The following is a 9,168-nucleotide window of genomic DNA, read 5'->3' on the forward strand; positions in this document are numbered from 1 at the left end:
CTGTGGCAGGGGAGCTTCTCGGAAGACGTGATCTCCCACAAAGGCGACCTGCGGTTTGTCACCATGTCGGGGCAGAAGGTGCTGGATGTGGAGGGAGCTGCTGGGGACGCCGGGTCCCAGCCGCCGATGTCCGGAAGCGTGGTCAAGAGCAAGCTGGAGGACGCGACGCAGCGTTACACCGCGCTACACTCCAAGGTACGGGAAGGGCTTTGCAAGGCTGGGAGGTGAACTCTGGCTGCTGTTTTCCTCCTGTGCGTGTGGAAGGAGCAGGGATGGCAGAGGGACGTTTCTCTTGAGTGTCTGGCTGGACTTCTAGCACATGTGTAGATTGTAGGACAAGGATTGTCCTCTTCGGGGCTTGGGCAGGAGTAACACCCTCTGTCTTGGTGTTGGTCTGCGTATTGCCTCCTGTAATTCCTTTAACACATATGGCAAGATTGTTTTTTTAATTGGTTTTTCTTTCATGATGATTTCTGTGCATTTTCCACCGGTGCCCAGGTTCCTCGGTGCTTGTGTGCATCCTCCCGTAATGTCTTGTTGCTCCGTTGCAGTGCACCAAGCTCGGCTCCCACCTGAACACCTTGCTGGATCACTACCAGCAGTTCCAGGAGGTGGCAGAATCTCTCAGGACGTGGCTGCAGGAGAGCGAAACTGCTGTTGGGAAACTGCTCTCTGAGACGGTTTCTTCAGATCCGGCCGTTCTGCAAAAGCAGCTCGCCAGCGCGAAGGTACGGGGTCCTTGGGTCATCTCCTGGAGCCTGTATGGGAATTTGGCGGCTGCTCTGAGCAGTCGGCAGCGGGAAAGGGACTCGACCCGTTTGCTTTTATTGTTGGTGGAGTGCAAAGATGCACCTGGAGGCTCAGCAGGTCCCGGCGCTGCAGGTCAGGTGGAGTCAGGCTCTTTCGAGAGGTGCTCGGAGTGAGGACCAGGGGTTGCAGCCACAGACTGCCACAGGGGACATCCCAGTGGGACATGGCGGGGACATTCCTCCCCCATGAGGGTGGCTGGATGCTGGCACAGCCCAGACCTTCTGATCCAGCTCTGCCTGCAGCGTGGGGTTGGACCTTCCAACCTACGTTATTATTTTTCTTGGTGATTTCGTGAAGAAGTGAACAGGATCCCTCAGCGGGGCTTAAATAGAGCCCTGAGCTCCCCGCGGGTGCGGATCTCTTGCCTGTGACCCACTGCTGATTTTGCCTTGTCTCATGTCAAAGCAGCAGCTGCAGGGAGACCTCGCTGAGCATCAGGTGCCGGTGGAGAAGCTCCAGAAAGCAGCTCGGTCCCTGCTGGAGGTCCAAGGGGAGCCGGCCCCGGACCACGGGCACATTCAGGAAACAACAGGTACAGAGCGAAGCAGCCGCCTGCGTGAGCGGGGATGGGTGGGGAGGGTGTGAAAACAAACCAGGGAGGGAGGAAAGATGAAGCCTTCCACCTTTGGAGGAAGATGGGGCAAAGGCACACAGCAGTGTGTCTTCGGGGCTTGCGTTTGCACGTGAGGAGGGCTCTGATCCAGGTTGGCTGTTTGTGTTGGGTCCCCTGTCCCGCTGCTGAGTTTGAGGATGGGGATTCGTCGTCAGTGAGAGTTTGGCAGGAGCCAAAGGTGACCCTTGACGTCTCTGAGCTCCACAGGATGGTCAGGGTTGGGAGATATCTCTGGGGCTCATCCAGTGCCACCCCCCACCAGAGCAGGGGCACCTCCAGCAGTGGCACAGGACGGCGTCCAGGCGGGTTTGGGATGGCTCCAGAGGGGGAGACTCCCCCACCTCTCTGGGCAGCCTGTGCCACTGCTAGAGAAGGTGAGAAGATCTTTGCCACTGACCCTCCTTTGCGCTGAACTCTGCAGATGCCATCGTGAGCCGCTTCCAGAGCCTCTCCCAGCAGATGACCGAGCGCTCGGACCTGCTGCAGAAATCCGTCGCCCAGTCCCAGAGCGTCCAGGAGAGCCTGGAGAGCCTCGTCCAGTCGGTGGCTGAGATCGAGAAGAGCCTGGAGGGAGAGCAGCCGGCCGCGCTCTCCTCCACCTCCATCCAGGACTCGCTTGCCACGAGCGCGGTAAGGCTGGTCCCTGGGCTCCCCCGCCACCAACGCGCCTGTCTGCAGCACCTCAACCGTGCAGGCAGTTCCTGGGGGTTAGCTACAGTGTTCAGAAAGCACAAAAACCCCTAAAAAAGGGATACGAGTAGAACCTTTACTTAATTTCTTTAAGCCAGGACACAGCCCTGTTGAAAGTCTCTCTTCTGCTCGCAAGCAGGGCTTACATGTCGAGCACCGGGGAAAGGCAGAGCAGGTTGGAAAGGAAAACTGGGATAGAAAACTATTCTTGCCCGACTATTCTCTCCCAAGGGCGGCTCAGCCTCTTCATGCCAGTTCGGTTTTGCTCAAGAGCCTTCCTAAAATGGCATCCTTTCTTGTGTGTGCTCACCGCAGAAGCTGAAGCAGGACATCGCCAGGCAGAAGAGCTGCCTGGAAGCCACCCGTGAGATGGTGACGCGGTTCATGGAGGCGGCAGACAGCCCCACGGCCTCTGCCCTGCAGGACAAGCTGGCAGAGGTGACGGAGCATTTCGGCAGGCTGTGCCAGCAGCAGCGGGAGAGGGAGGATGCGCTGAAGGGTCTCCTGCCGAAGGTCGAGCAGTACGAGCAGCTCTCGGAGAAGTTGCAGCAGTTCACAGAGAGCAGAGCGCGGATGTTGGCATCCGGGAATCAGCCGGACCGGGACATCGCTCGCTTCTCCCAGCACATCCAGGTGAGATGCGGGAGGAGAGAAGACTCCGTCTGCCTCAGGTTTCTGGGGCAGTGCCCTCCTGCGGTGATTTCTTCCTGGGCAAACAGCCCCTGGTTCCCTCCCAGGCTGGCAGGATCCACAAGACCTGTGCTGGCTCTTCGCCTGGGGAAGAGAGCGCAGCCGGAGCGGCTGAGGCTGTTTCCAGCAGTGAGAGAGGGGAATGGCATTTCCCTGGAGCCAGGCTAGTTTTCCGAAGGGATCTCTAGCCAGGCTCTTAGGGGCCAGACCAAATATAGCAAAGTTTTACCAATTAAAGACTCCGCGGGGTTAATACAGCAAAATGCCCGAGTGCTGGCAGTGAGTGCAGCGTGGGATGTGACAAAGCCCTTGGAGAAGCCATGGATCCTGGTGGCCGGTCATGGCTGCGCGGGATTCTTCCCTCTGGCTTCCCACGAGTGCTCTGCTCTGGAGGGTGGTTTGGTCACAGCCTCAGAAATGCTCTAAGTTGGCCTAAAAATGGACACTTGTGCTGGGGGAGGGAGGGAGGGGGGCGGCATTGATTTGGCTTGGTCTAGGGCCCCCCATCCTATTCCACCAGCCCCGGCGAAGGTGGAACTTGCTCCTGCAGCTGCTTGAAGTATTTGCTGAGCCGGAGCCGGCGGAGCAGGTGGGACCGAGCCGTGCCCCCCCGGTTCGGCGCTGGTGGAATTGATGGCGCTGCCCGCAGAGAGTCTCTCCGGGATGCGGGACAGTGCGGTCCATCCCCTCTGCCCGAGTCTGCTGGCGAGGGCACGGTCGGCATCGCCCTTTGCTCTTGGCAGGAGCTGAATTCGGAGATGAGGCAGCACCAGGAGGACCTGGCCACCCTGGAGCACCTGGCAGCCGAGCTGGGCTCCTGCGGCTTCGCCCCCGGCACCTCCCAGCAGCAGGAGAAGCTGCAGAGCCTGAAGAAAGATTTCCTGCAGCTGCAGAAGGTGGCAAAAGAGAGGTGAGTCCCAGCGCCACGGCTGCGTCCCGGGGAGCTGAGTCTGGGGGTGACTTCGTGGTCAGAGCGAGACCCCGTGGACATCTCCTTTCCACAGAGAGGGGCACGAGCGAACTCTTCCTGCCTCCCTCCTCCCACACCGGGAGATGTAAGGCAGCTCGCTCCAGCTGACGCTTTAAAAAAAGCCTTGGCTGGGGGCGTTGTGAAAAATTCCTGGTGCTGCAGGAGCCGACGTTCGTGCGTTTCCCGGCGTGTGGGCTGCCACAGCTCCAGCCCGGAGCGTCTTGCCGGAGGGGAGCGAGTGGGGTGCTGGCGGGGGATCGGGAGCCTGCTCCAGGCGTGCTCTCCGGGAGGTGACGCAGCAGAGCAGCCTGTCCCCAGAGTCCCCTTAAAGTTGAGGGTAAAGGGGAGCTTTAGCAGCAGCCTGAGCTCGAATCAGCCGTGACAGCGTGAGCGGGGTCAGAGGGACATCTCGCCTGTGTTCCCGGGGTGGGGTTTACACCTCCCAGGCTCGATCTGCAAACTCCCCGGTGAAAACAGGGAAGGTGATGGGGGAAAAGCCAATGAATCTGATACCAATCCCCCGTAATTCAGCGTTGCGCAGAGAGCTGCCTCCGGCCGGCCCCGTGCACGCTGCTCGCAGCTGCGGTGGGCGAGGGCGAGCCGGAGGGGCCCGCGGCTCCCCTCCGTCCGGGGGCTGCCTCGTTCCTCCGGGATGGGCTGAATAGATGAGAACCGTGGCCGGGGAGGAGGGGCGGCGCCTCCCGCCCTCCCCCGGGCTGCAGCTGGCCGGGGTGAGCCCGTATGAATGAGCCCTGTCTTCCCCAAAGCTTCGGACAAAGAGCCCGGTGGTGCGGAGCCAGCGCAGGTTGGCGGTGGTGGTCCCGTGGCCGTTGGCTACCGCGGTGGTGCCGGAGTGGCCCCAAAAGCGCCACCGGCCCATGGCTTTGGGGGGGTCCAGCAGCAGCGAGGGGAGGCTGCGGCGTGCACCCCGCTTTGGCTGGCACTGCGTTGCGCTGTTCCTAAGCAACATCTAATAATAATAATAATAATAAAAAAGAAAGGCTCCCAGAGACACAACTGTGCTACATTCAAGAAGGGGTAATTGCGAGGCGAAGCACGAGCTCTGACTCTCCAAAACCTTTTCACTCTCAGAGAAAAGGATGCGTCGTCCTGCCAGGAGCAACTGGATGAATTTCGGAAGCTGGTGGGGGCCATGAGGAAGTGGCTGAAGGAGAGCGAAGGCAAAATGCCGCCCGCCGAGACCTCCCTGGGCACCCAGGAGCTGCACAAGTGCAGGCAGCAGATCCAGGTGGGCAGCAGGAGCCGGCACCAGCCTGGGAAAGTTGAGGGCCGGTGTGGAAATGCTGGAAGGTGGAATAAACCCCAGGAAGCAGAGTCCTGGGAGGTGTTTTACGGTCTCAGGAATCCTGGGGCTCCCCTGCGTGTGCGTGCACCCGGTGGTCCCTGCCGAGGGGAGAAGAAAGCAGCGGGAGGGTCCTCCTGGGCGCTGCCTGGTTTCCCTTCCCTCCCCGTGCCAGCGCTGGGTGGGACTGGGGAGTGGGAGACCCCGGTACGCTCGTTTTCACCGGATGCTTCCCCTTGCTAGACGTGGAAGGCGGCCTCCCGTCATCCGAGCCCCCGCTCCGCTCCAGCTCCGCCATGCTTTTAATGAGGATATGCCGCGGGTCTGACTCAGAGGCAGAGCGGCATCTGCTGAGTCGCCCACGGCGCTCGCACCCCACGGCACACCGCCGGGTGCCGGCACGCCGCCGGGCTCTGCCGAACGCTGCGGGGACCGGCCTCAGGCGAGGTTGGGTTGTGCAGAGAAGAGGAGGAAGGAGGTCCCCGTAAGAGTAGGAGGGAGGAGAAGGTTTCCTGCGACACACCTGCTAGTTAGGGAAGAGCTTTTCACTCTTCAATTCCCCCCGATGAAAATAAACATAAAGGCACCCGCTTTCCCAGAGCGGTGTGCTCGCGGTGTGCCGCTGCGCCCGTCGACGGTTCTCTGGGCGCTGTGTCCCGGTGCCACCGGGTCACCGCAGAGGTGACGGGTGAGGAGGGAGGGCTGCGGTGGGGCAAGCGCAGCCTCCGATCCCGGCCTTTGCTTTTGACCAGGATCTGCTGGAGGAATGGAAGGGGAAGGGGGCCCAGGTGGAGGAGATCGGCCGCAGAGGGACCCTCCTGGAGAACTTGATCGTGGAGATCACGGCCCCCGACACCCCGTCCAAGGCAGGTGAGTCGCAGCCCGGCTCTCCCGAGGATGCCTCCTCCTTCCTCGGCGCTCTGTTTGCTCTCGCTGCTGCATCTCCTCTGAGCCCGCCTCAAGCGAAAAATGGGGTTGTTTCCCCCTTTTTACAAACTTCAGAGGGCCCATGGTGGTCCACGCGTTGTGGGGCTCAGCCCCATGGTCAAGTCGCTGCCGCTCGTTGCGTTAATGCATCAACTGAGCGCTCGGAACCCACCGACTTGGCTTCATTGGCTGTGGGCTAACGAGCGCTGAATTACCCTGCGTTTGCCGTGGGCCCCAGCGCGGGGACACGTGTCCCTGCTGGGATGGAGCGTGGGAGCTACCGACTGCCCCAGCGCAGGGGTCGGGGCTCTCGGCCCCGCAGGGGGCTCGTGGCGGCGGCTCCTGCTTTCTCTTGGTGATGTGCTCCAGCCTCCGCAGGGCCGGAGCGTTTTACTCAAACTCCGGTATTTGGGTTTCGTATCTGGATGAAATTTAAGACTGCGATACTCAGACGTGATTTACTAGTCTCCTTTTTGGCTTCAAGTCTGTGAAGCAATGAGATTATGTCTGGTTCGTTTGGAAACCAACTAAAAGATGTCTTCCAGCTTGTGAGAACAGGTCCCTGGGCTCTCATCGTTGACGGGCATTTATGGGAATTGTTTGTTGGGGTCAATTTGATGAGTAGTTCAGTGGGAAACCTCCGAGAGAAGTGGGGAGAGGCTTGTTGGGGGTGACCCACATGGTCATGTGTGTGGGGTGACCGAAGCTGCAGCCCCTTACATCCATGAAGGCTTTAAATTGGGTGGCTAGAAAGAGAGAGGTTTACCCGGGAATGTTTTCGATGAACCCCCCTTTGGTTGTGAACGTATCCGTGGTGTCTGGTGTCCGAGGAGGGGACACCGGCGCATCCTGCCTGGAGGCTCCCAGCAAAGAGAGTGCGTCTCTGCACCAAGGTGGGTTTCAATAGCTTCATCCCAGAAGAAAAGGAGAGTGTGGGGGACTTAATCTCTTTGGGGGAGTTAATCTCTTCAGGAGAGACATTCAACAGTCTCACGTGGTGTTGTAATTCACAAAATCATGCTCAGGGTAGCAGCTTTCCAGGCACGGAGAGATGGTCAGTGCTATTATGGTCCAGGCAGGAGCCACGTCCGTGGGCGATGATGGACGAGGTGCCCAGCTCCCGGCAGCTTCAGCTCTTCTGCTGCTGGTCCAGCGAGAGGGGAGCAGCTCCAGGAGAGCGAGGGCTGCGGGTGCGTTGGGAGGAGGAGGAATAAACGGGCTCCAAATCTAATGCCGAGCCGGTGGGTTCATCAGCGCCAGGCGGGTGGGCCGGTGGAGACGCCGTGTCTGTGCTTGGTGGCCGGTGTGGTCCGTGTCGTGGAGGGGCCCGTTCATCGCTTGCCGTCTGCATTCCTAACGCGTCTTGTCTTGTCCCTCTGTCTGTCCCCGTCCCCTCTGCTCAGGTGCCGCGCTGCCCGCTCCGGGAGGGTCGGTAGGCAGCGTGAACGGATACCACACGTGCAAAGGTGAGCTCGCTGTCACCGCTGTGCCGGCACGCGCGTGCCGAGGCCGCCTCGCCGTCTCCCTGTCCGTTTCTGTCTGTGCATTTCCATCCGTGAGAGTATAAACCCCAATGTCACACCCTCAGCATCCCGGCGCAAGTGAAATGAGCCTGCAAATAGGCTCGGAACGCTCGGCCGTGCTGCGAATTCTCGGCCGGAGCCGCGGGACGGGCAGGGGGTGATGGAGGATGTAGGTCAGGCTGAAGGACGGAGAGGGACGGCTTTGGGGAGTGAGAGCACCCTGACCACCCCGTCAGGTGGTGCTAAAAGCTGATAAATGGGAGATCGTTTTAAGGCCTGCAATTAAATTTATTGGTTCTAAGGGATTACAACGCCATCCAACCCTTCAGTTTGAAGAGCAATTTTAATTATTGCCCGTTATCTGCTGTTAGTTCACCAGTTCAACGAGATAATAGGTGCATAAAACTGGCTTTATATTTTGGTGTCAAATTATTTAACACTGTATTAGCAGTGACATTGCGAAGTGGGGGGGAGGGGGGCGCTCAGCTTGCATCGGTCTCGCAAACACGAAGGCATTCGCCTTCTTTGCCAACTGTCAACACACATTCGTGGTGCGACTGGAAGGGCCCCTCTGGCGTGAGAGGTGAGGATAATCCGACGTCGCTCTGCCGGCAGACGGACGGCAGCGTGGCCTCTCGCTCCTCCTGCTTGGCCGGCTGTGGCTGCCCGGGGCTAGATTAGTACCCCGTAGTCCAACTTAAGATGGGCCACGTAGGCAATGCTCCTCATCTCAGCCTGCTTTTTTGGAAACAGATCTGACCGAGATCCAGTGCGATGTGTCGGACGTGAGCCAACAGTACCAGGGCCTCGGCGCGGCGCTGCGGGAACGGCAGCAGCAGCTCTCGGCTATGCTGGAGAAGATGGAAGAAGTGCAGGAGGAGGCCAGCTCGATGCTGAAGTGGCTGGAGTCGAAGGAACGGACGCTGTCGGAGCTGGACGCCTCCTCCTCGCCCACCAAGACGGAGACGGTGAGAGCCCAGGCTGAGCACAACAAGGTAACTTCTCTTCCAGAGTAAAGAAGGGGGATCTGAGCATCTCTTCCCAAAGGATCTCGGCGATGTGCTTTAATGCAGTGGGACTAGAAGGATGAGCAACGAGGACGTGCCCTGGGTTAAAGAAGGGCTTTCCCCAGAAGGGATCACAGGAGGGTTCGTGGAGCGGGAGCCCACGTGCTGCGCTCGACCTCTTTGCTTTTAGACCTGTTGCTTTCAGGCATTTGGCTCAGGAGGAAGGAGCTTATCTATAGTCCTTGTGGCTGGGTCACTCCAAGTTCTCCTGGAAAGCAATTCCCAGCCTTCCCCTGCTCTGGGAGCCAAGTTAGCTCATGATAGTGCTAATAAAATGAAGTGGTTTCATGAAAGAGCAAAGAACAGAAATGGTCCGACTCCAGCCTGTAGCTGCCGCGTCGTTCCTGCTCGGTGATTTCATTCTTTTGCCCTGTCTCTGAAGAAGTCCAAATGATTCTTTTCCAGGCGTTTCTGGCTGAATTGGAACAGAATTCAGGGAAGATCCAGAAGGTAAAGGAAGCACTTTCTGGCTTGCTGGAGAAATATCCAGATTCTCCAGAAGCAGCAAACTGGAAGAAGATGCAGGAGGACCTGAGTAAGTGCCTGAAGCACTTAGGGAGGCTTCTGTCTTGAAT

At 59.2% G+C, this 9,168-nt stretch overlaps 1 protein-coding gene across 1 annotated transcript in view; it reads left to right on the forward strand.

Moving 5' to 3' along the window:
* The window catches only part of MACF1 (microtubule-actin crosslinking factor 1), a 166,058-nt gene that overhangs the window by 94,098 nt on the left and 62,792 nt on the right, over window positions 1-9,168 (forward strand). Inside the window, 11 exon segments of the mRNA XM_009882791.1 lie at window positions 15-195; window positions 552-728; window positions 1,219-1,342; window positions 1,845-2,053; window positions 2,429-2,746; window positions 3,547-3,713; window positions 4,866-5,022; window positions 5,829-5,946; window positions 7,407-7,469; window positions 8,280-8,521; window positions 8,999-9,128. Coding sequence (XP_009881093.1) covers window positions 15-195; window positions 552-728; window positions 1,219-1,342; window positions 1,845-2,053; window positions 2,429-2,746; window positions 3,547-3,713; window positions 4,866-5,022; window positions 5,829-5,946; window positions 7,407-7,469; window positions 8,280-8,521; window positions 8,999-9,128 — 1,886 coding nt within the window.

The sequence above is a fragment of the Charadrius vociferus genome, unplaced genomic scaffold (assembly GCF_000708025.1).
Source record: "Charadrius vociferus isolate BGI_N301 unplaced genomic scaffold, ASM70802v2 scaffold783, whole genome shotgun sequence".
NCBI classification, from domain to species: domain Eukaryota; kingdom Metazoa; phylum Chordata; class Aves; order Charadriiformes; family Charadriidae; genus Charadrius; species Charadrius vociferus.